This window comes from Perna viridis, chromosome 11 (genome assembly GCF_037379345.1).
Source record: "Perna viridis isolate PV_CMFRI_1.1 ecotype Kerala chromosome 11, ASM3737934v1, whole genome shotgun sequence".
NCBI classification, from domain to species: domain Eukaryota; kingdom Metazoa; phylum Mollusca; class Bivalvia; order Mytilida; family Mytilidae; genus Perna; species Perna viridis.
Window position 1 is genome coordinate 11,375,329 of NC_142455.1, and position 27,624 is coordinate 11,402,952.

The 27,624-nt window shown below is 31.4% G+C and overlaps 1 protein-coding gene across 4 annotated transcripts in view; it reads right to left on the bottom strand.

Annotated features, from left to right (window-relative positions):
- Nucleotides 1–27,624, bottom strand: part of LOC148602980 (ecdysone receptor-like) — a 136,236-nt gene that overhangs the window by 14,216 nt on the left and 94,396 nt on the right. For all 4 annotated transcript variants that reach the window (XM_088553857.1, XM_088553859.1, XM_088553858.1 and 1 more), the window contains 4 exons: nucleotides 17,938–18,216; nucleotides 14,249–14,389; nucleotides 11,239–11,531; nucleotides 492–647 (listed from right to left, as the gene is read on the bottom strand). In XM_088553857.1, coding sequence (XP_088409983.1) covers nucleotides 492–647; nucleotides 11,239–11,531; nucleotides 14,249–14,389; nucleotides 17,938–18,216 — 869 coding nt within the window. The remainder of the gene's footprint in view (nucleotides 1–491; nucleotides 648–11,238; nucleotides 11,532–14,248; nucleotides 14,390–17,937; nucleotides 18,217–27,624) is intronic.

Below are 27,624 nucleotides of genomic sequence, written 5' to 3' on the forward strand. Positions count from 1 at the left end.
TGATTGCCATATGAACCTACTGCATCAGAATTTAATCTTGTTCAATGATGAACCCCCAAGAAAACCTTTACTTTATTTAGCCAATGAGAATCTGTGAAGAAAAAGACGTGAAATATGAGTATGACATTGTTTTCAGGGTCATGGTCATCAGTAAAGAAAGTGACCACAAGACAAACAAAACAATCAAGGCCTTTTGAAGTAATTTATAAAAATGTAACGCTTGATAATTATAGAAAATAATAATGAAGATGGTTGCTTCCTTTTGGAAAAAGAGTAATTAAGGAAACCAAGATATGAGCGAAAATCAAAATAATATATTCTTATTAGGATAAAAACTAAACAGGGAAAAACTGAAAAACACAACAAAGAACCTAAAGTAACTAAATTAATTCACACAAAGAAACCAAAGTAAATGAGCTACCCAGACTCCAGTAAAAACTTTGAGCATGGACAAGATGTGCCGGTAGGGTAAAACTACCCTTATACATTACCTTGAGCAATATAATCTGATCATCTTTTGACAATCTGTCAAACCCAGGTAAACTTTTCGCAAATTCGACTATTAAATGAGTTATCAATACAGTCATCCTCGCTAAACTTCCGAGGACATTATCTCCAGACTCTACGTTGTTTGTTGGCTCTATTTTCTGAAGGAAAAAAAAAAGATGAAAAATATTACATTTGGTAAAAATGTTGTACATGTGCAAGGTTTTAACTGTTAATAAATTTTGAATACTATTGGTTTTATGCCTTTTGAGTTTCAGATTACACAAAGTAGGTACCCTCCAAGTGTGGTGAACAGAGATACAGACGGATGGATGGAGTTGACTTAAAACGAGTCTGCTTTCCCTATTGTTGAAGAAGGTAACAGAAACAGAAAAGAATCTAAATATGGCTGTGTCTGCATCTACACAATGTTACAACATATGAAAGCAACTGCATTGAATGCAAGTGAATAAAACAATTTCAGACCTAGAGCTCAAAATTGGTCAGATCCAATTATAAGATTAATGGTGATAGGAGTCATGGGAGAACATGACTACATTATGTTAGTATGTTCTTTGGATATCCTGATTCAATCTCCTGCACAGAGATAATATGTTATGTGCGATTTCAAGCCTTACACCTCTGCCAAACAGCTACAGAAATACCCTTTTTTCTTACATTCTCCCTTAGTTGTGAAACAGAAAAGGACCAATTTGTAAATACATTTATCAGGGTTTTCCATCAAGCGCAAATTCAGTGACATGTAACATGGTAAAAGCACAATTTTTTACATAGTAATATTTCCCAAAAATCAAAGGGAGCCACATGGAAGTCAAACAGTTTTCATTTGTTATACAGGGGACCAGCTTGTAAGACACTGTTGAGAAATTTTTATTTGGTTCTCTTTCTACTGTAAATTTTGCCTGATTCTTACAAAAACTTGTTGAGAAAATGTTATGAATATGAGCAAAAAGATTCAGGTATTGCAAGTGAGAAACTCAGAAGAATATTATTGCTACATGACTTATGACATCATCAACACATATATCACAGTTACATACATTCTGACCAACATTTCAACATTTCAGGAGTTTATGCAGGCATGTGACAAGCATAATAAACCTATTTTAAGTAACTGTCTTTGTAAGAATAATGCAAAATCTGAAAAATGTGATACACCCCAAAAAAGGCTACGTATTTTTATTTTTGTAATTAAGTTGTTTTATGGGTCTATACTATGAAATGTGTTAATTATTTATTCAAATCTGCCTGCTCTTAGGAGATAATCGACATTGAAAACACAGTAGATTCTATTGTATTTGAGCATCATTTACAGAGTTATCTCCCTTAATTTTGAAATCTACATTGCATTCTACATAATTTTTATCTCTTAAGAGCACGGGTTATATGAAAACCACATGTTTATTTCTGTTTACTATGACATTTCAAACAAAATATCAAAAATAAAAATATGTAGGCTTTTTACCCATGAATCACATTTTGCATGATCTTTAGCTGGAGTGCTACTTAATATGAATAGTGAAACCTGTCGAAACAAAACCACTTTTTGACTTAAGGAGGTAGACCTAGGGTAAGGGATATAAATTTTGAAATCATTGATATGTTTTTATCATATTCAGTTTTACCAAAGCCTGTCAAGCTTTCATTTGAAACAGAATGTAAGGATATAAATTATGAAATCATTGATATGTTTTTATCATACTCAGTTTTACCAAAGCCTGTCAAGCTTTCATTTGAAACAGAATGTAATCAGTTTAAGTTACTTTGATGCTTACATTGGATTGATGTAATATGCTGAAAACAAACGTTCGAATGATTTGTAAGAGTTGTGTCCCTTACCCTAGGTCTACTTCCTTAAGGGTTTATTTGGTTAAGGTAGGTGTTTGGATTACACAGTTTCCAAAGAATTTGTTTGGTTAAGGATTACACAGGTTCAAAATGTAATGGAATTGATATGAAGATATAAGATGTGTGGTTTACACAGGTTTCTAATTTTTCAAGAGTTATATTGGGGCAGATTTCACTGTATTTTTAGAGTGCTGTGTGATTTCATAACCAAATAATTCCAAGAGAAAACAGAAAATATTGATCTTGTGATTCAGATTCTTCAAAAAATTTCAACCTGAAAAAAGGTTTGCAGCTGCAAAAAACACCAAAACTGACTATTGTATGCCAGACTTATAATCAGTGTAGCACTAATTCTGATGGGAAAGCAATTCTCTGAAATTTTATGCACATTTACTGAAAATGCACAGCTTTTAAGAGAAAAGCATAAAGAGCTCATGTTCAAATTATTTTTTTTATACTTTGATAGACATCAAAAGATAATTTTAGTAGAGTTTTATAAGTTTTCCATGGTGTGTGTATCCTATGCATGATTTAGAAAATAAAGTTCTTTACAGTGTATTTAATCTAGAAAATGCTACATTTTCGTTAATCATTTTTTACAAATAGACTCAGTTTTTAACATGTTACCCATATAAACAGTTGGTCATAATATCAAACTGAAAGCAAAAGGAAAAAATATTTTGCCTCTCTTATATACCATGTTTCACTTACTGCCTGATTCTTACAGAGGCTGACACTTAAATAAATGATCTTTCTTTCATTTCTAGTCTTTGTAATGATGCAAACAAAGCTGCATATCTTCTGCGACACTAAAATGGTCAACATGAACCGCACTTTAAGCTAAGAGCTAAAACTAAATTTACTTATATTTAAATACTGATCCAAGTAAAAACCAGGTAATTACAAGTGATATAGCAATAATGGAAATTTGTTATTTCTCTGATGTATCAAACACACCCCAAGACAAAGCTTTTTGATTACAATGTTTTGTTTTAACGAGATCAAACCAAAAGCCTGGCTTTTAGTAGACACTTTATGTACCAGTCCATATAAAATTCAGACACTGCCAATAGTAAGGCATGGTGTAGAAAAATCCATGGAGCAAGTGATGCCTTTTCAGTCTACATGTGCTGTTTTTTAATGTGACAATAGTCCTTTCTGTATTTAGATCTGTACTTTTGAGAAAACTGCACTTTAACTTCCCACTAAAATCAACCAAATCAAGAAAGATAACTCTTGCAAAGTGATAATTTCATGTACAATCTAAATATATTTTATCTCAAAAGTGCAACACCCAAATGAAAAACTAAGACTGGTTATGTGATCTATAAAGATTTCTGAACAACAAATAAACTGAAGTTGGTGGGTATTTGACATGCATTGAATCACCTCCTGTCTGATTTTTATAAAAACTGCTACTTATAAAGTCACTACATATCAGAATTAATGCATTTTAAACCTGTGTAAACTGAAAACATGTCTAAACCAAACAAATGCTACAGTCTATAATGGGGTTCTGCGCAGTTTGGACAGGTTTCACAATTTCTTACACCTGTCAACCGTTTCACAAAGCTTACATAAAATGTATGTGCATGTAAGTCCCATTGGTTGGTAAAGGATTTATTTGGAAGTAAGTCTTATGAGTACTTTGTGAAAGAGTCACCAGCTGTCTAGAAATGAAAAGTGTCAACTAGTCTAGGAAATGCATAAATGTCCTAACAAGTTAAAGTTCAGCAAAAAAAGTGAAGTCTCATCACTTGCCTACATTTTACATGGACCTGTATTTTAAGATTTCTCCTTGTTTATTAATAACAAAATTGTATTTGTTTCAAGCTTAAAGCTACAATAAACTCTAGACGTTTGACATAACACGAGGTTAAACATGGTTCATGAAATGACCGCAAGTCTGCTACGGCTGGGGTTACATATATGATTGGATGTACTACATGTCTATCGAGGCTATGATTACACAAAATATGTCCTCAGGCTTATTCATTTTTTGTGTAACCCTATTGAACTTAAAATACTAGTTGGTTGAATACTGTGGTCCAATACACAACCCTGTATCAAATAGAGTGATATTAAAACATGTGTACTGCATACATGTGTATACATTAAACTTAAGACTCTGACAAACAGACACACAGACAATCACTTTATGCCCTCAAACTGTCTAGCAAAGATATAAAAAAAAAATTGTTATTCATCATTTTAAATATTTATTTATTTTGCTTGTCAAATTATTACACAATCATACTTTATCTACCATTATTTATTTCTAAGGTGTATCCAGAAAAAAAAACTGAATTCAAATGAGAGTCAAGGCTAACATTTGCTTATTTTTGCTAATTTTTCTCACAAAATTAACAAATGTATATCGAAAAAGAGCTTAAAGGTTGAGGGGAGGGGTCCAATTCCACATGGTTCCACCACTCACACATTTTAAAATAAACAGTTCTTGATGATCAGCTTCATAATGAGTAAACCTTTTAATAAGAGGTCTTGGTAGCCTTTGAGGATCCTAACTTTTATAATCTTCAAGCTTAATTTAAATGCTTGACCAATCAGGCAGTTAACTCTATCTAAACTAAGTTAATGTGTATATTGTGGATATGGTGACCTGAGGCAAAACCTGAGGTCAATATTAGTTTCACTTCAATTATTTTCTTTTGCCCAAAGGTTATTTAATTTTTTTAACAAAAACATCAGGAAGAAGCAACCTTCATGTGAAAACCAGTACCATAGTCTAAAACAAATATGGACTAAATGTCCATAAAATAATGACCCTACCAAAAACTTTTAACAAGAAGCCAATACTGCTATCAAAATTCTAACAAAGTTTGTCTAACCTTGGAGATGTAAATATTTGACAAGAGTGCTCAAACATATCAGATTGTTTAAGGTTAAATGAGGTCAATCTGAGGTCAAATTGTTTTTTTTTTTTTTTGGTTGATATAATATATACCCACCCCAAGGTCGCTATACAGAACATAATTTATGACTATTTGATTAAGTTAGAGTTCTTACCCACATTATTTTTCAAGATTTAAGGTGTGCCAAAAAATCTAATTTAATTTAATTAAAAAAAAAAAACATAAGAATACATTTGAAGAAAAATATGGCCCATTACTGATAGACAAATGACACAAAGACAAGTAATTAATTCTATATAAAAACAGAAAAAAGTGAAGTCACTGGAGAAGGATTCCAAGAGAAATTCAAACAACAATGAAAAATTAATCTATCCCCCCCCCCAAAGAAAAATGGAAAAAATTCTTTTGTTATCAGGTTTCAGACTGTAAAAACATTTTTCAACATTTCACATAAAATATAATATCAACACTATTTTAATCCCTTCCTACATAGAAAACTTCTGAAAAAAATATAAGAATTTGTCATTTACCACACTATTTCATTAGCAGTCAAAACTGTGTATAAGCAATTAACCGATTTCTTATCAACCCCGCTGAGAGCCCCATTTTTTACCTGTGATTACTTATGATATACTGGCTGATATTAAGCTATGAACTCTTTATGACCCCTCTAAAACTATACAAATATTTGTGTTCATTTAAAGGTAACAAGTAGCCAAAAAAGATTTTAAGCTTCCTGAACATCTGTTTTGAATTAATTTGACCTTTTGCTATTCTAATCAGAGGAAAAAATTTCTCACATTGATAAGAGGGGAAAAAAATCAACATTTTAAAGAAAAGGCCACAGATGAATTAAATTGTTTAATGTATAATGAGAAGTAAATATTTACATAACCATATATACAAACACTTTACTCTGCTATCATATTATTTACTATATAGATTGAAAATACACTGAACTATTCATTACAGAGCAGAATATCAAATATCAAGCACTGAGGGAGTTGAAAATTGACTGCCATGACTGGCTGTTTTATTTATTTATTTTTTAAAATATAGAAGGATCAATCTTTTCAGTAAATTAAATAATATGAATAACCACATTTTAATCACAGGCAAAAACATGTCACATGAAATTAAAGATTGACCTCAACTGACATTTGTCAAGGATGCCAATAGACCATTATGCAGTCTTGTATAATATTAGAGGCACAAATAATAACCTAAAAGTCTATTTAAGTTGACCTCATTGTGACCCTAGTTGACCTAAGCATGACCTCAGCTAACCATTTTTCAATCTTGAGCACAGGCTAGTTTCATACATATGGCAGAGAACAATTTGCCAAAGGGCAAATTAAAAGAGAAAATACATACACAAACCTAAGGTGGCATTAGTTGCCTCAAAATAACTTCAGTCTTCATAGCAACATCATAAGGTGACATGATTAACTAAAAATTAAGTTAATTTGGCCTTAATAAATAACTTTAAATAACCCCAGTAGATAATTATGCAATCTTATTTAGATACCAGTCAAGGGTTAGTATTTAAAGTTCAAATGTAACAATTAACTAAAAATCCACTTAGGTTGGCCTCAATGTGACCTCAATTGACCTTTAAGCAAGTTAATGGTAAGCCCAGTTAAGTCAAATATTTACATAAACATCCTTACTGTCCTAATAGTTAAGGATTGACAAGTAGTCATTGTGAAGGTCTTGAGATATCTTATAAAGAGGAAGATGTCACTTTGGTATTTTATATTCTTTTATACAGAGTTGTGTCATATTATTTTCAAGATAATAATGGGTTTCATTTGGAGTATAGAGAACAATTTGCCATTGGGCAAAGTAAGAAGGTCATTGGCCCACTCATATGGGCTAGTGTTTACATTGCACAACTGAATGAAAAATTTACTATTTTTTTTTTAAATGTTAGAGGGATCAGTTTCAAAATGGGCGAGATAAATCATCATAACATAAATAGACAAAAAAAAAATACCTAGGCATCAACAATGGGACATAATCAAATTCGTCAAAATCCAAGTTCATTGTCTGAACCTGAAAAAAGGAATCAAAAAGGAGTAGAAAACCATATAAAATAAAATAAATTTAAAAACTGAAGATAAGGAAATATGAATGTATGAATATAATACAAACAGAAATTCTTAAATCAAGAATAGCCTACCTAAGATGTTTTAAAGGCAAATAAGAATTTTGATACAAGCCTTGCCAATTTCTAATGATTTCCCATTCTCAGAAGTGTCACTTTACAAGCATCTATAATCTGGGGGTTAAATTTTCAATATTATAAAAATTCAGAAACAGCATTGAAAAAATAAACCTTTTCCAATTTTTGTGCATTCTATTTAAAACCTGCTTATTCCATATTATTTTCTCATAAATCTGAAGTGGTGGTAATTTATCTAAAATTAAGTTACCACTCCTACCCCCCCCCCAAAAAAAAAATAAAAAATAAATAAAATCTGCACCAAATGAAAAGATTGATTGAGATATTCCCATCCAACCCTGTAACAATATACATGTAGGTAAACTTGGGTAATAACATATTTAATTTTAATTTTCTGAATCTAACAACACAAATTTAGACAATATGTTAAAAAAAATAAAAACCAATTTAATTTCACAATAAAAGGAAACTATATGTAGAGTGAAACATATCTATACCAAACCCTGAGTAATCCAACACCTGTTTACAGCAGACACTTTTAACAGTACTCTTATATCAATTCAAATGTACTTTGAACTTTTGTAAACTAAACACCTGTTTAAACCAAACCAATTTTAATGTCCAAAATGGGTTCTTTTTAGACAGATTTCACTGTACAACATTATAAAAAATTGTAGTCATTATGCAGTCATATTGTCAATTTATCTAAGCGGAGAAGACAAGAATGCCACTTGTAGCAATGATCATAATTACCTGCCCGTGAAGAATATGAATACCAATTGGCAGTTTTATTGAGCTACCATTCAAATTATATTACATAATAGCTTATAATAGCCTTAATAAGAAACAACACCTCTTAAAAGAACTTGTAAAAAAAAAAAACGGAATCGATTTTCTAATTTTCCGATACTGGGTCGGATTAACCTGCAGTTGATTTCTAACTCTTCCAGCAGCTAGTACATTGCCGTGAATGATTGAAAAGGCATTATAAATAACATAAATGCAGAAGTCTGATTAGGCTAAAATCGATTTTTGCCCGTTGAAAATAGTATTACTGAGACATTGTATTAATTTCTTATTATGGTATTGGAGAGAAGCACACAATCAAAACTTGTAAAGAAATGATAATTTATTCAGTTCAAGGAAAATAACAAAGGAAAGAAATGGGAACCCTACAATGACACCCTTTGGTTGAAACAATTATCTTCGAGATTCCTAAAAAATTTGCCAATATTCACCTGGAAGACAAAGCCAAATATAAGTCACATGTATAAGGAAAGTGGTTTAAGTGGCCAAAAGTAACATGCTTTCAAGAGAAAAATTATTTCAGATAACTTTGCTGAAATATATAAGTTGCTCAACAAGAAAGGTATGCATGTACTAATTAAAATCACTACATAAAATTTTCAGATAAAACAGGATTTCAGATTTTAAGATTGGATGTCAGATTTGGCAGGTTCACCTGTAACCTGATTACACAGGTTAAAAACTTCATACCCAATACCATAGGGGCATTCATCAGATTGTTGCTTTATTCAGGGCTCAGTAAAAAGATATTATAATACAACACAAATAATTAAAGTTGTCCAAATAAATCTATGATATTGAGAAAGATGATTTCTCTTATTTTGCTTCAATTTTCATACCGCTTGACCGATGTGGAAAAAAAAGTTCTCATCACTAGTGACTTTTTTGTTCTCAGAGTTCAATTGGCTTAGACATTGATTGTCTTGGACTCCATCTTGAATCGCCTCCATTGCCATTGTAGTTATATTTCAGTTAAATGAGATAATTTTGGTGTTTTCTTACCTATATAAGAATATGAAGGGATTCGTGAAGATTTGAAGTGAAAAAACCTTTGAAATAATCTGGTTTCTTTTGTTTGGAATGTTTGCGTTTGTGTGACGTCAACATGTTTCCTACGAATCAGAATCATAATGTTTTGTGCACTTTTCATTTTTGGGTATTTTTGACGTTTTTAGGGTATTAGAGAAACAGAATCTACACTCAAGGCTTGTTGATTATGAATTTCTCACATCTCATGAAATAAATTTTATAGTTTGAATAGCTCGGCAAGCTTCGCGATCAAAACTATAAAATTTATTTCTCTCAATGTGAGAAATTCCATAATCAACTCGTTACTGCCGTAGATTCTATATATCTCTCAGGATGTACCTACTATCAAAGTACTATTGTTAGTTAGGTACCAATTTTTGTGGTTTTTGTGGATAGGCTAAACCACAATATTTGGTTCCCAAAGAAAAGGAAATTTCCAATGAGGGTTATAATACTGAAAATCTCAAAACCATGAATCCAAGAATTCACGAATTTGTGTTTCTTTCCTGACCCACGGCAATCAGTACCCACAAACTAAAGTGCTTTCACAGTATTTGATTTCCAGGGAAAGACCACGATAATTTATTCCTGGAATGTTTTTTGAATTTGTGATATATGACAAAATTTTTGAACATGTACTTTATCATGGTATATTTTTAAAATAACATCACTTATTCAAACCAAAATTTCATATTTAACCCTACCACCCCTATAAAATAGAAAATGGTATAATCTTTACAGATTATCACTACAACTGTTACATTGACCTTTGTGCACTTGATGCATAAATCATGTTATGAGCCCAATTATTCAAAGAAAGATATTTTCTTTTTTGTAGCATTACACTTGAAAAAAAAAAATGGTATACAATAAAAAATGGATGGGATGCAGGGACGGTTCAAGGATTTTAGAATTGAGAGCCCAATGCCAACTGAAGCAAGGCAAGAATTCTTTTGTTTTTTGTTTTTTGTTTTTTGTTTGGGTGGGGGGGAGGGGTGATGGTAGCGAATAATATGAAAAAGTTCAAGATCTAAAAATACTATCTTTTTTTTCAAATTTTATGGATAGGTTCAACACATCTTCCCTTGGATCCATACTTGGAACAGGTTGCCTGCCTTTTCAGTTAGAAAGTGTGCAAAGGAAGGAGTTTGGTTAGAACAATTTTCAGAGCTTTAAAATCAATAAAGTCATCTCGGTATTGAACCTGCCTAAACCAAACAAATGCATTCATACAAAAGCGGTTCAGTTTAAACAGTTTTCATAGTATTAAGTAGCACTCCAGCTAAGAATCATGCAAAATGTGATTCAAGGGTAAAAAGCCTATATTTTTATTTTTGATATTTTGTTTGAAATGCCTAAGTAAAAAGAAATAAACATTCAGTTTTTCATATAACTTGTGTTCTTAGGAGATAAAAATTATATAGAATGCACTGTAGATTTCAAAATTAAGGGAAATAAATCTGTATAAATGACGCTCAAATACAATAGAATATATTGGATTTTCAATATCCCCTCAGAGCAGGCAGATATGAATGAATAATTACACATTTCATAGTATAGATCCATAAAACAACTTAATTACAAAAAATAAAAATATGTAGCCTTTTTTGGAGTGAATCACATTTTTCAGATTTTGCATGATTCTTACAAAGACAGCTACTTAACATCTTATTTTAACAAAGTAATCAGTACAAGCCAATAAAAAAATTATAGATATTTCCAATAATGATGATTAATTCACTGTCAAGAAAACAAAGCATTCTAGTTAATCATAGTCTCATAGTAGACTATATTTCATATTGAGATCACCTAAAACTCATGTTAATTTTATAATTATTTCACATTAAATTCATGTGAAATTCAAAGTCAATATGAAATTGTTGGATTAGGAACTCTGTTCATCTAAAATTCATGTTAACTTCCTACAAAGTGAATGTGAAATTATGTTAATAAAAATATATAAAATAACAAGGGAAGAGTACCACTTACTATTGCATTGTTCACTTTATCTTCATCTGGGAATTCATATTTATCCTGAAGGCGGACTATTCTATTAATCAGTGCATGTGTATTTTCTGAAATGTTTTCTATTGGACGATCACTAATAACGGCAAATGGTGACAAAGTTGTAGAATATTTTATATCCCGTTTTTCAAATTCACAACTTGGTCGGCTTTCTAGAGAGTCTGTTTCCTGAGCAACTGGAGGAGGCTTTTCCATTTTTTTCTGTTTGGCTTTCCGTCGAGCATCTCTAGCTTTGCACTGTTCATCAGATAGCAGACCTTTAAAAAAGTTTCAATGAAAACTTTTAGTTACAGTCAGCACAAGTGTACAAAATGCTTTAATCTTTCACAGAATATTCAATTTTTTAAAGAGCAGAGTTGCTCATGACTTGTAGTATTTTTTTTTCTTTCAGTTTCAAAATGCTTCTGTAATTTTTTTTATTTTCACTTTTCTCTGTGCTTTTAAGGTAAATTGTGCATGCATTATGCTACAACAAAAATCCACTAAGATCAGCAAGTATTTGCTATAAACTACCAGCAAATTTTGAAAGTTGATTTGAAGTTTCAAAATGATACAAGTTTTTACATGACCATATTATGTCACCAAGTACTTGTACAGAGAGCCAGAAAGTGTGATTCCTCTATAACCCCACTTCCCCCCAAAAAATTTCCTTTCCAGGAGGTATGATAATTCATTTGGTGTAAATAACTAGCAGTTTGAAATCAGAAAACATTAATCAGAAATTGAGGATTTTTTTCTTTAAATAAACAGAGTTATAAGCAGATTTATCAGTAAGTACAGTTATGAAAAATTACTTCTTTAACTTTTACAGCCTACTCAACAAAATCTGACATCTACAATATCCTTTCATTCAAGATATCGTTTGTCTACCCTGGACTTGACTTTTTATGAGCAACTCGGCCAGTGTTTCTAGAAAAGCAGAGGATGCTTACCCTACCGGTGCACCTGGTCCATGCTCCCAGTTTTTAGTGGAGTCCAAGTTGCTCATTTGCTTTTGTTACTTTGTATGTTTGATTTTAGTTACTTTATGTTCTTTGTTGTATATGTCTGTTTTCCATGTCTGGTCTTTGTCCCTGGATTACTGCTATAATCTTGATTCCCTTGATCACTCATTCATGACACAGTGACATGGTTCTAAGCTAACAGCATTCCGCAACAATAAAGCAATTTCAATTTACAACAAAACTAAATTATATTCTCATTAAAGCTGAACATTTTAGATATTGTTCAAACAAGGAGGAATATTAAAGAGCAGGTGCACATTCTATTTGATTAAGAGGTTAAAAACTTGATAAAGTAGCAACTTAAGATAATTTAGTAATTTTTATTCTATTTGTTCAATAGAGTAATAAAAGAAACCAAGGTTATAGCGGCAATCAAAAGAACGTAATCCAGGGACAAAGACCAGACATGGAAAACAGACATACACAACAAAGTACATAAAGTAACTAAAATCATACATACAAAGTAACAAAATCAAATGAGCAACTCGGACTCCACTAAAAACTGGGAGCATGGACCAGGTGCAATGATTTTTGAAGTTGTTTTCCATCCATGGAAGAATGAAGAATACAGTACTGCAAATGTAATTCCTCGTGTGCTAATAATTACACCCATCATTCTCACAGAATGAAACAATAAAGACAGGAGTGAATCTGCCTTATTTTTTGGCAATAAGATTAATAAATGAATTACAAGTGAACAATTCAGGAAAAGATAACTCTGTTAAAAAGCACCTTTTAGACATACTTCTAATATTTACAGTAATATGAAACAATTTCATGTAATTTTCAATTAATTAAGAAAATTCTTATGTATTTCAATTCATCATATTGTAAAACATGCTGTTTTTAAGTTTTGAGGTCTATTTTTAGACAAAACAGTGACAAGTGAGTTCCTGACATTTTTCTTCTTATACTATATTGAAAAACACCATCGTTGTGAAGTTTAGAGGTATATTTCCAGACAAAATAGTGATTAAGTGAGTTCCTGCCATTTTTTATCTTATGCATAACATATGCACCATATTGTAAAACACCACTGGTGTGAAGTTTTGAGGTATATTTCCAGAGAGAAAAGTGATTTAGTGAATTCCTGACATCTTTCTATTTATGCACAACACATGCAATGACCTAATAATTAAACTAATTCAGAACTTTTTGTGCATGTACATTGTCATTTTCAATTAAGAAAATGTAAATCAGCCTTCCAAAGGTGTACATCCTAAAGTCATAGTGGAATCATTGAGATGAAACATGTCTCTTTTTTAAAATTTTCAGATGACATTCATTAATCATTGTAGTTACTTTTGCTAAAGTATATTAGCCCTCATTTTCACTATAAACTAGATCAGAATACGGTCCTTGCTCTGCAGTAAAACATTACATTTCTTTGAATGGATATGGAAGGTATGGTTATAATGACTTAAGTTCAATATACATTTTTTTATTACCCCAAATTTTTTTTTTAACTTTAAATCAGGAGGATCATACAGTTAAGAACATATGTAACATCTAACATGTAATTGTCAAAGATATAGATCACTGTAGAAATTTTTTTGGTGATGGTAAACTTTTCTGGCCTTGTTTTGGCCCCTAATTATTTCAAAAATTTTATGAGGCCTACAAACAAAGCAGATATTGGCAAAAGTGGAAGTAAATTTATCGTAAAAAAAGAATCGAACGGTAAAATCCGGATTTGAAAAAGCGGAATTCTGCTAAAAAGCGGAACAAAATCATCCCTGTTATTTAATTCAAGCCACAACCCCAAAAATCAACCCTAATGTTCCTTTTGAGGCACATACATGGCACCATTTATCAAAACTAAAGTAGCAATCCCGTTTAAAGAGAGATGTGTCAACAAATTATTACTGAAGGATGGACATTGTCTTTAGCAGTCACTATGCTTTCAGGCACAAAATTTGAAACTTTTAAACTATTAAAGAAGCATAACATTTAGGTTTTTAAACACATACATTCCTGTTTCATTCCAACTTCTCGACATCGTTTTAATCGACAGGCCTGACATTTCCGTCTCATCCACATGTCCATTTCACAATTCCCTCCGTATTTACATGTGTAGTTAGCTCCCCTTGTAATACTTCTGCGGAAAAATCCTGAAAGTAATTAAGCAAAATCGAGAATATCAACAAAATATCATTTGGATGTTTTCAAAACAGCTACAGTATTTTCTACTTTTCTCAAGTTACCATGGCAACAACAGCAAAAGCAAATATTTTGTTTTCCTTTTTTCATCTGTTTGATTATTTTTTTCGTGTCTTCCACATTGCTATGTTTCTTTTATTTTTAATGATGCTATGTTTTCTTCTTTTTTTCTTTTTTTTTCATCTCAAAAGAATTTCTTTGCTGCTTTGTGCAATTTCATTTCATTGCAATAACAGTAACCTTTGAAGAACTATTCTTGGTAAAAATCAGGCAGTGGGTGAATCATGGTTGAAAAAGACACACAAGATATTTCATGAAATCTGATTCAAAATAACATCTAAAATGCAGAAAATTTATTTCTTTTTTAAGTGTCCGTAATTTCAGGTATAAATTATATGAAATGCATTGAAATTTCATCATCAAAAGGAGATAACTCACTTTCCCCCATCATTCTATTGAAACTCTGAACTCACTTTTCTGCAACTTCTTACACTGCTAAGAAGAATGAATTGTACATTCATCTTCACTGGACCATTAAACTATACGTCTAATTCTTCATTTTTTACTTAATATAATTTTTTTTCAATTTGGCCTGATTCTTAGATTCCAGCACTTCATTACAAGCTATGATATGACTGTTTTGAAGGTAAAGTGATTTTATTACTCTTTTAGAGCTTATTTTATAAGCTGTGATTACACTTGTTAAAGAACTTTAGGTGTTCTTTGAATGAATTTATTGTTTCAAATTTAGGAAACAGACTGTTAAATTTGTTGGGTTCACTATATCCATTCTCTTTTCTATAGACCCAAGCTACACATTCATGACAACAGCAGTTCTAATTATTTTTCAACATGCTTTTTTTTTTTATCAAATAATCTTTTAAAGGATGATACCATTGCCCCAGTGACACCAATGTCTTAGTTTTTATTTTGAACAAGAAAGACACAAAATACAAAGCAATTATGGGTTAATTTCCAATAGACAAAGATCAGAAGCATACAAAGATAAATTTTTGTGTTTGGGGACCAAAATTTTTGGTTTCAGAAAATTTTCATAAAAAAAGATACTAAGCTGATTTTTGATCTTACTTCAGTCAAATTTCAGGGGAATCAGTTGACTAAAGACAAAAAAATGGTATGACCTGATGTCGTCTGCTGATAAAAGCATGTATTACCAATGGGTACCCTATACATAGCCTTGAAAGGACAGACATGAAATACATGTATACATAGCCTGTTTCTAGATCACCTGCGATGTCACATTCTTTCAGGTTAACCTGCCCTAAACATCTGATGGCTCAGAATGTTCAAAGAAAATCAATCATTGAAAAAAAAAATGGACATGAAGTAGCAGAAAAAGTAAACTTACAAATTCAAAAGGCAAACAATTAAATTTTGTCTCATCATATACTTTCGATAGAACTAAAATCTTTAAAGAGGAAGTCCGTGCAAAAACCAGGCAGTGGGTGGCATGACAAATTTTGATTTTAAAAATATTTACCCATTTCATATAAAAATTTGCACCCTTTTTTAAAGTTCAAAGTTTGTTTTTGATTAACAATGAAAGAGAAATAAATTACATAGAAAGCATTGAAATTCACTTAAAAAAGGGAGATAACTCTTTAACTTAAGCAAATTTTTGGTTGCTTTGTTAGGGAACTGTAAAATCATTTTATGAGTCATCCATTGCCGATTCAAAACAAATTTGATACTTTATGACATACATAACTTTGGTATATACCTTACACTGGAACAAAAAATTCAGTGAGATAAAATTTATCCTGTGCCACTCATAACACAGTATCTGCCTGATTTTTACAAAGAATAATTAAGGGAACCAAGATTCTAGCAGAAAACAAAAGAATGCAATCCAAGGACAAAGACAAGACATGGAAAACAGACAAACACAACAAAGAACATAAAAAAAACAAAATAATATATACAAAGTAACAAAAGTAAATGAGCATCTCTGACTCCACTAAAACTTGGGAGCATGGCCCAGGTGCACCAGTAGAGTAAGTGTCCTCTGCTTTTCAAAAAAGTCCAGGGTAAATGAAAGAGGAAAGGCAAACTATAACACATTGAAATAATCAGTTTTCATGGTGAGTGATGAATTCAATCTTGTATTAACACAACCCTGTTCCAGAAGCCTAATTGTAAGAAGTCTGGCGCGATACAAAAAGTCTGAGTAGTTACCGCAAGCTCTGGGATAACATATAAGTTGTGATGTGAAAGTTGCATATGCAGATGCCGAAGGGATGTTGTCACAGATGAAAGGAAAGTTGACAATACAGAATGAAAAATCATCACATTTGTCGCAGAGTTTGGTCAATAGTTTTGTCAATAGATTGGTCAATAGATTGATCAATAGTTTGGTCAATAGTTCGGTCAAAAAACAAAGTTGTAATAGGAAAGGTAAATTAGACAGATTTAAGTGTCAGTCCCTGTAAGAATCAGGCAGTAGATTAAACATGGTATAAAAAAACATAATTTTGATAGTGTAATTTGACTATTTGCACCATCAGAATCAAGGAAAACAGACCAGATTTTCCATATCATGCTGGACCACTGAGTTGCAATTTCATAGAAATGAACTGAAAATGAACATGTCAAGGGCAGATAACTCTGTCGAAAAACATCATTTTTCTAAGATTCTATAGAAAAATTTCTGCACAAAACTAGTGATGCAGAGATCAAATAATGGTCTTTTCAAACAGAGAAAGTATGCCTGAATGATATTACAATGTCAGATCAGTGGGGTTTTGACATGCATGTTTCTGCCTTTTCCCATCAAGGAAAAGGAGCATATTTTTTCACTAATCGGTATGTTTGCTTAAACCATTTTACATAAATCCCATCTAAGAATTTAAATGATTTAAGTTTATTTCATGTTATTACAGTTATTATCTTCAAAGGAATTTTTGATCCCTGCATAAAAATCTTTATTTACATTCCAGTGAGTCCAGAAAACAAATTATCTAATATGAGTGGCCTCAGACTTTTATAAATCCCTGTGACCACTGCAGCATGCGAATTTCAAATTCCTTTTTCAATGCCTGCACAAAAGCCTGTTGCCACTACTGCATATTTACCTGATTTTTCATTTATCAATATTGCTGTGTGCAAAAAAGTTGAATTGATATTCTTTTCCACAGCTGTTTAATTTTAATCACAGCAGGTAATTCCATTCCATCATTCATTCACATCAATAAATTTTCTTCTTTTGATGAATTTCACTAATCAAATATCAGTGAAAGGCTGACTGTATCATAGACAAGTTGTGAAAGCAGTACTATACGTTAATGCTACACAAATTTGTATATTAATGCAGGCACCAAACAACTGCCATGATTAGAAAAAGAGTCTAAGAACCAGAGTAAAAAAGGTCATTGGAAAAAGAATAATTAGTCCAAAACAAAATTACTGCAAAACATATTTCCCTCTCCCCTCAAATGAAGATGCAGCCCCACTGGGCCAAGAAAAAAAATCTAAAGCCTACCTTTGCAACCCTCACAACTGAGGGCATTGTAATGATACCCTGATGCTCGATCCCCACAAATTCGACAAAGTTCCTCCTCAATGCTTTTTCCCGGTACGCCATTGCCTTTTAATTTCTTCTTTGCGTCACCATACGTGCTTGAGGATACAACTCGTTCCGAGGTAGGGCCATATTGGCTGTAATCGTTGTTATCCATGATAAGGGGCCCCATTGGACTGAGGACTGATCCATCTATGGAGGTTTGAGGGTTTCTCTGGTCATTAATGTCATCATGTAATACTAAAAAAAAATGGAACATTCCAAATTAGCAAAAAACAAAACATTTAAAATGCACTCATACAGTAGCTAAGGATGCATTTGTAAAGATATACAATACTCAAGAGAAACTAACCCATATTTGTCATCATTGTTAAATGTGTACCATGATTTCATCATGAAGACACAATGTGAAGTTAAGGCTGTTTTAGCAGTTTCCTTGAACTGTGATTTTTTTAAAACTTAAATAAACATAAAAAGTCTTGCTAATCAAAATGTTGACAAACTTTCAAATGAAACTTTCTATAAGTTGTCTTCTTAAGCATCAGCTTAGAGTTAAAATAAACTTAGTCTTCAGTTTTAATGAAACAGAAGGCTTAAGGTATTTAAGGAGGCAGACCTAAGGACATAACTCTTGAAATCAGTGATATGTTTGTATCATATTCAATTTCACCAAAGCCTAACAAGCTTTCGTTTGAAAGAACATAAAATCTAAGTTACTTTGATGCTTACATGAGATTGATGTAAAATCCTGAATACAAATGTTCCCATGACTTGTAAGAGTTGTGTCCCTTACCCTAGGTCTACCTCCTTAATATGCATGTAGCATTCTTCCTTGGATCTCTATCCTTTACATCAGTAGCTTACTCTCTGCTTTATAATTTGTTCTTTTTAAAGACTTATTTCTTTGTATCTTAATCCAACATGCCCCCTTCAATACCCACCCCATTTCCACAAATTCAACAGTATTATCAATATCACCATTTTTTTAACAAGCTCTTTTTTTTTTAATTTCAGACTTTGTTTTCAAAAAGGTTATGACTGGGTTTCAATGATAATTTTTTTTATGCATAAGTATAATAATTAGGCAAGCCTCAACAAGGCAGACCTGATGTCTGTCCATCTGAGGACTTGATGCAAGCTCGACCAGAGATGTACAATGGTACCCAAGAGTTTTTTTTACAATGTACTCAAATGTTTATTTTAGGTCTGTCAATCCACGTCTTCACATGACACCATTTTCATGACGTAACAAATGAAAAACTTAACGATTAAGTGGTGTTCTATATAGAAGAGCCAGTTCTCTGGTCTGATTGCTCTAATAATAAGGTTATATTCTAAAGACAGCATAGCAATTAATAAATATCTTAAGAGTTCTTGGTCAACTTAATAATTTATTTTTGAACAAAATATTGACACTTATAATAAATAAACAAGTTTCTTCTGGCTTTTAATTTACAAGACTCAACTATTAGATATGATTTTAGGAAGAAGACCTAGGATAAGGGACACAACTCTTATAAATCATTGGAACGTTTGCATTTTACATCAATGTCATGTAAACATCAAAGTAACTTGGACTTATTTCATTCTGTTTCAAATGAAAGCTTGATAGGCTTTGGTGAAATTGAATATAATACAAACATATCACTGATTTCATGAGTTATGTCCTTTACTCTAGGTCTACCTCCTTAAATAACATAATAATGACAAGGTCAAATTGCATTGAAACTCAAAAGGAGTAGCAATACTAAGCCTTTTTCCAGTCCTATTATACAACATGTTTTCAAACTCATGACTAAACATTTGACATTTCACGTATCTAATTCAACTATGCACATATCATATGTTGCCGAAGAGAATCTTAAGATACCGCACACTGAAAATACCGAAAAGTCAGAAATTTGGTAAATTTCTTGCAATACCCTTTAAGATTGGTCTGAAATTTGCCAATTTCAACCTTCCCAACAACGAAAAATTTGAAAACAAAATTTTACACAACAGAAAACACTTCACAAAACTTCCTTTTAAATCAAACTGATTAATGCTTTCAAAATTTTAGCGAAGAGGATAATCAAAAACCATCAGGCCAAAAACAATAATACGTCCGTTTCGTGCCACCCTACCTATCCAGGTATTTTGTGCCTACCCTAAACATTGTATGGCCGTTTTGGCTCAAGCACTATTAAAGTCTAGATTGTGTACCCATTAACTCACATTAAAATGTTTTTGAAACATAAAATAATTTCCCTTCTCACCTATCTACCCAATTTTTTGTTGCTAGTAGTGGGAAAACAGACTATTATTATTTTTGGCCTTATAGGTATCAATTTTTATACCGATATACAATTATCATTTTCGTCTTTAAAAAAGTAAAAATTTGATAATTGAGCTATATGTTGCCAATGTTATTGAAACTACAACATCTTAATACTATCAATTTTTCCTTTTGAAATCTAAAATTTTCAAATTTATTTATAATAATTGCTAAATTTAATGAGAAATTATATTATAGTTATAATCATTTTTTTATTCACTTTCCAGTTTATCAGGAAATCATTTAAATAATAAAAAAAAAAAAAAACAAGATCTGAAGTACTGAAGGAGTTGGTAGTTTTCTAGGGGGATTTTTGTCAATCATATAACTTTTAGCCAATTTGAATTGTTCCTTTGTAATATGATGTCTCGATTTTTTTATCTATTTTTATCTTGTTTTTTTTTCACTTTTTTGTGAGGGAGATAAACTTGCCCTGGTTAAATATATTCCTTTTAATCTGTATACAATAATGAAAGCATGGATACAAATTTTATCTTTTTTCTAAATAAATAACCTTCCTAAATCATAGTTGTTGCTGTTGAAAACCAGTTCAGATTTTTTTTTAAATATATATATATATCATTTTCCAATTAAATATTTAAAAAAAAAAACAAAAATTGGTGATATATATTCTTATAAACTTCTGGTTTGATTAAAAAGAGAAAAAGAAAATATATACACTTTAAATTACAGAAATTAAAAATAAAAAAAAATCATTTGATACTTCACATGACAATTGTAGTTTTAATTGTTACAAGGCCATGGAATTTCAGGAAAAGTAACAGAAAATTTATAAATGAGAAAAATGAAATATTTCCTTTTTCTTGCATCCTAAACAGAATAACTATGTTTTGATTATCTTTTAAATAGGACATTTTTGTCTGCTTATCCCTTAGGCCATAATAAAAAAAATATTCTAGATCCTCATCCTCATCCCTTCCTGACCAAATTTATTCACCCTCCCCAAAAAATTTTATCGTGATTTTTGTCCCCAATTTTTGTCCATTTCTTTCAAATTGATAAAAAATATTTAAAAAAATAAAAAATCACTCACCCATCCTCAGATTTTTAGAAATGTTTGATGAGAATTTAATCTTGTCTTGTTCATAAAAAAAAAACAAAAAAAAAAACAAATAGGCCTGGCCCCTCAATTCAGTTTTTACAAAATGACAATTTTTTTTTTGATTTTCTTCTAAAATAGCATTCCATAACAATTCAAATAAATTGATTTTCAATGTCCATCCTGATATGTTATCTATCATATCACCAAGGACAAATTAGCATAATTAATCATTTACCTGCCTCTGTTAAAAACTGGGCAAAATCAACTTCGCCCTGGGCAGGCCAGTAGACCTGTGACGCATCTTCCATGCCAAACATCCTTCGGTTAATATGCATTCCGGTCATTTAAGGACACAGACTAAGTTAAAATGCCGCATACACAACAAAAAAGACGTTATCTGTTTAAAAAATAATCTGTTATGTAAAAAAAAGTTAAAAAAGAACAGATTTTTGATTTCAGCATTCAAATCCTGTATCCCTGAGCCTGTAGTAGTATCACACTTAATTCATCCGTGAAATTTGACTAATATCCAAAGCTTAGAAAAAAAATAATAAATCCTTCCTACAGGAAATCCTTGTTGAATACTGACCCTTGAATTTTTTCGAATTTTCCAAAGTCTTACTAAATGGCACAAATTTATTTAAAAACTTTCCTTCAAATTTTGGGTTTGTGTCTCTTTTTGATGAGTCAAGATTTTTTGTAACTGTTGATCCAACAATTTTATTATTCAATATTAGAACAGTAATTTTTTTTTTTCCAAAATAAGATTACTTGTATAATCCATACACCTGTGAAAATTCCAAATGAAGAAATCTTATAGGTTTCTCAAACTCCTTTAAAATAACTTTTTCCACTTATAAAAACTTGTACATGTACGATAAATATCTGAAGAAATATATAAAACAATTGTTGACAGACATTAGTATCTAATTCATCTTCAACTTAAATTTCCAAGATACTTTTCACATGGTCTAATTCAATACACTAAAAGACGCCCACACTGTTCAACTATTAGTTCCATATACAGATCCAGAAAGAATTTTCACTTTAGCATCCAAGGAACAAAGAAATTAAAAAAAATCCAAATGAAAATTGAGAATTAAAAATTTACTATTACTAAGCCACAGTCTAGATGCAATGGCTATGCGCATGAACAAATGAAATAAAACCTAGAATTATCAATATTTTCAATACATGTTGGTCATACATGTACCATATTCTGACCAACATTCATTATACATGAGATTTCGATTTGCACAATAACAGTAATCGTATATCTATATAAATAATCACTGAACTCTTCTTGACTTAATAATCAATACTGAGCAAACGTTTGGCCAGAAAGTGACCTCTTAGTTGTACTAACGAGACATGTATGTCTCGACCATACAGGTAAAAACTGACCAGTCTGATACAAGCTAGTCATTTAAACTATTGCGTTAAGTAATCTTTCGTCAAAACAATCAGTCGAGCGAAAAATTTTGTATTGTTGATTCATTTACCCTCCATTTACGGATACTTTTAAACATGGATTAAAATGGTCTGAGCAGGTTGATTGACCGTAAGTTTAGCCAGTAATGCAGACTGTAAGTTATTATACATGTACTGAGCAGCAAATGACGTCAGGTTAAGTGGTGGTCAACCAGAGATCGTTGACACTTACAGCTGACCAGGTGAAGGTGTTGATTTTGTATTAAATACTTGGCTACTGCTTCCTGATAAACCAAAGATACATTTACAAGCATTTAAACAATTACAGATAAGCAAAATGGTCTATCAGGAGTGCCAGAACCAGCTACAAAAACATTAAAAAAAATGCACCATCCTCGCCCATTGGTATCTCTAAAAAAACATCAACGATTTGCTCTTTAGCCATCTGATATACAGATAAGACTGATAAACATTTCATGGGTATGTGTCACCTTTTCAACCTTCTTTGTGGAGATCGCCCCTATTCTATAAATCAGTAACTGAGCAAGGAAGTGCCATGATATAAGTAACAAAATTTATTCACTTCACAGTGGAAAAAATGATTGATTTGACATTAAGTCAACCAGTCTTCTGACCATCTGTATTCAGCAAAAACTTGTCTTATAAGTTTTTCCTTTATAGTACATTTGTACATCATATGTACAAAAATAATCACCTGACTCGTGCAAACACAATTTTACTCTCTATAAGAAGTTTTTTTTCAGTTAAAGTCTGACTGCCAAAAAGGAGATAGACGTAGGGTAAGGGACATAACTCTTTAAAATCAGTGATATGTTTGTATCATATTCAATTTCACCATCAAGCTTTCATTTGAAACAGACCGAAATCAGTCCAAATTACTTAGATGCTGACATGAAAATGATGTAAAATGCTTAACACAAACGTTCTAATGATTTGTAAAAGTTGCATCCCTTACCCTAGGTCTACATCCTTAAGGATAAAGAACAGGGACTACTCGAAGATAGGGGTGAAATTCTTTGAGGAATGATCAAACATGATTTCACCAAACCAACAAAAAAGCATAAATTGACAAAATTGGAAATAATTTTGCAGTTAAAAAAGAAACTTAAGGGTAAAATCTAGATGTGTAATATCTTAATTGGAAAAAAATAATGTCTGAAATGATCATACTTAAATTGCAGTTTTTTATTTATTTATTTATTTTTTTTTTTTTTTGGAGGGGGGAGGGAATGCAGGGTCTGCCAGTAGGTTTGCTGAAATAATATGATTTTAGGTCATGTTTTCAAATTGCTGTTGTCTTGACCAACAGGAATATACAATACCTTATAAAACACATGGTGTGTGTCTGCCTCAAAAGATAAAAAATAATCCTATCCTAACTGCAATTGTTGTTTTCATTTGAAAGATTTTGAAAGATTCATATTTTGAATGTATATGGGACATTGGTGAAGCTGATGCTACGTCTCTGTTAAAATATCTGATAGCATTATTGAGTTACGGTTTGACTTGTGGAAGGAAAACAATAACACATCAGTCCAAAGATGAGCGTATAGATAGTCAAAGTCTCTGCGTGTTCATAAATTTTGTACTAACAAAAAAGCCAACCAGAGCCTTAAGAAATTGCAATTTAACAGAATCAGATGGCAGTATAAAATGTATGATAATCTTTCATTTCCTCTTATTGTGCCTTTAAACTCTCTGTAATAGTTTTCATTTACAAGAAAACATACAATAAAATACATACTATCCCCTTAGCGCAAAAATTACTTTGTTTCCATTAAAATGGAGTTTTATGCATGCGCCATTTTTAATTTCATCCTGCAAGTTATTCTTTTAAAAATACAGCATTATTAAAGAACATGATATGCCAATCCCAAAATATGTGACAAATGTGACCAATCTCAATAGCAGACGACATGATTTTCACAAAGCCAACAAAAAATGCAAACACTGCTGTGATTGGAAGTAAAAATATGGCAGAAAAAACACAGAATGTAAAATCTGGATTTGAAGAAACAGATTTTAGTTTTAATGCATAAAAAAATCATGTCTGCACTAAAAACTGGGAGCATCAAGACCATCTACACTGGTAAGATAAGCATCCTCTGCTTTCTATAAACGCCTGCAGAATTGCTCATAAAATGTCATGTCCAAGGAAGACAAAAGAGGAAAAGAAAGCTGAAATGGTAAACAAAAATTTTTTTTTATTAGAATTTTCATAACTATCTTTGAAGTTTTAAGAAACAAATTATTATGCTTTTGCCAATATTAAGACAGATGGCCTATGCCATGAACCTTTAAAATTACTGTCAGAGCAACCAGTACTTAAATTAGTCAATTAGTCACTTAGTTTTAATTGCAATACACCCCCCCCCCCTTGAGTAACCCACCAAATGGTACCTTACTCCTAATTGACATGCATATGTTTATACTTTTATACATCATATGCACCAATTCACAATGTACATGAAAATGCTAAACTATGTAAAACTCAAGTTTCACATTTGCTAATGAAGTGACAATTTTCATTTTATAACATAAGAAAGGCCTTTACTGATAGCCTCTAAGATCAATGACCTGATGAAGGGACTTTAACATTTACTTTCAGTCCTTTAACACCCTCTCCCTGCTAAATAAAGGATGATTTTGAAAAATATTATTCCCAGAAAATTAGCAACATCAGACCAATGCCATGGTTGAAGTAAGGTCTATGATTCATACAAACATGTGGAATGAAAAAAAAATACTTAAACAATATTTCTGACCAACATTTTGACAGATATATCAAATCTCAAAATCACTGGCTACTTGAACAATAAACTCTAGTGATATCATATCAATTTTCACAATTTATTAATTTTTAGCAATTTCACAGTGGACAGTAAATGGCAAAATTGATTTGTTTTTACACTATATAATGCTTATCATTTCGCAATTTTCGCAGAAGAGAGAAAAGCATGAAAAATAGTACCAGCGAAAATGGTTTTTTACACTATGTAACACTATTCATTCTATTTTAAACCATGAAAAATGAGACCAACAAATAACAACACTTGAGAAAAATTAGAAAACAGCAAAAATTAATGCATTTACAGTAATACATACATGTGTATCTTTTCTTTCAAGAGAAAATCTTTAAAAATAGCTAACAATAAAAATATGAGTAAAAACATAGCTTAACAGCCCTTCAGACAAAACAAAACAAACAAGAAGACACCAAGTTTACTGACTAGGTGCTAATAACCTACATACTAACTAATACTTTCAGTCTATAATATAGTAACCTTAAGTAAATGAGAAATACAACTGGGCTTACAGTATACTGTTTAGAGGATTAAACTGACATCTAGCAAGGGAATTTTCATATAGTTCCAGCAAAAAGTAGGAATACCTTAATATCAAAGGAGGTAGTATTAATAATGGCCTCGGATTGCTGTAATGGCTCATGGTGTTGCCTCGGTCCATTTGGCCATTATTAATACCTCAGGCATATTACAGGGTCAATATGGAAAAGGTCATACATAAATACTATAGTATTGGTTCAGTTTTATCCAAAATAATGTGAGTAACAACTAGAAATATTGAGAACAATCTCACAAAGATTCAATTAAAGTTTTAAACATTTAGAGTTCATTTTCTGTCATTTCTAATTATATTAGTAATAATACTCCTTCAAACAAATCAATATATGATGCCCAACCTTCCCATAAAATTTCATCAAAATCCCTTTCAATAGATTAAAAAGCATTGTGCTTACAAGAAATGTAAACAGACAGACAGACAGACAGACAGACAGGGTGATTTACATTGCCAAGGGTATAATAATTCTGCTTAAAGGAATTCCAAAATTCCCTTGTTAAATAATTGTGGTTGTTTTATTTTAATTTAAATCAGAAGAAAAAAAAAAGAAAAAAATTATTGATGTATGCCTATTGACCGCTTTATAATAGGAAAAAATATACTCTCTAGTAAAAAAGAATGTGCATTTAAGTTCTAATCTATCAGTATGAAGAAATATGGATTTTGTAACAGCTTATAATTCTTAATGAACAATTTCATAAAATAAACACTTCATATTCCGAAACACCATACAATAGTTCAAAGCAGAAATAAATATTTTTTCTTCTATTCTTAACAACAAATGTAAGCATGTAATAAAAAAAAACAATAATAAGTAATTGACATTTTCCATGAGTAATTCTGAGGCCCTGAAACATATGTCACAAATAGATCTGTTTAATTATCTAAAGTTAGGCCAAATAAGATTAAACCTCTGTCTCCCATTACCTGACCTTTACCTGACCGGCTCATACCTTGAAACCCCCCCCCCCCCCTTACTGACTTATTTTCTAGTTAACAAACAAAAAATACCACCTAACCAAATGACCCAACATTTTACAGATGGTAGTAAATTTTCTGTTCCCACAAAATCTCGGTGGTTAATCAGATGTTTTTGAAGTTGTTTTCTATGAAATTTGGGAAAAATAAATACATAAAATAAAATTCAGACCTACCAACCTATTTTCTGAAATTTAACAGGAAACACAGGTATAATTTTACTTGGCCTTAGGTCTGAAAAATTATTGTGTAAGACATGTTACTACCAATTGCCCCTGCCCTGCCCAAAAATAGATGATGTAGCCATAAAAGGTAAGTGTTTTTTTTTTATATATTTAATAATGTAATTTTAAGTTGTCTATGTTTGCAACATATAGCCATGCATCTAGTTATATATAAGGTTAACCACGTTACTCATATAACTCCTACAAAACTCAGTCAAGTCCAAATTAATTCCTGAGGAAAATTAAAAAATACTGAC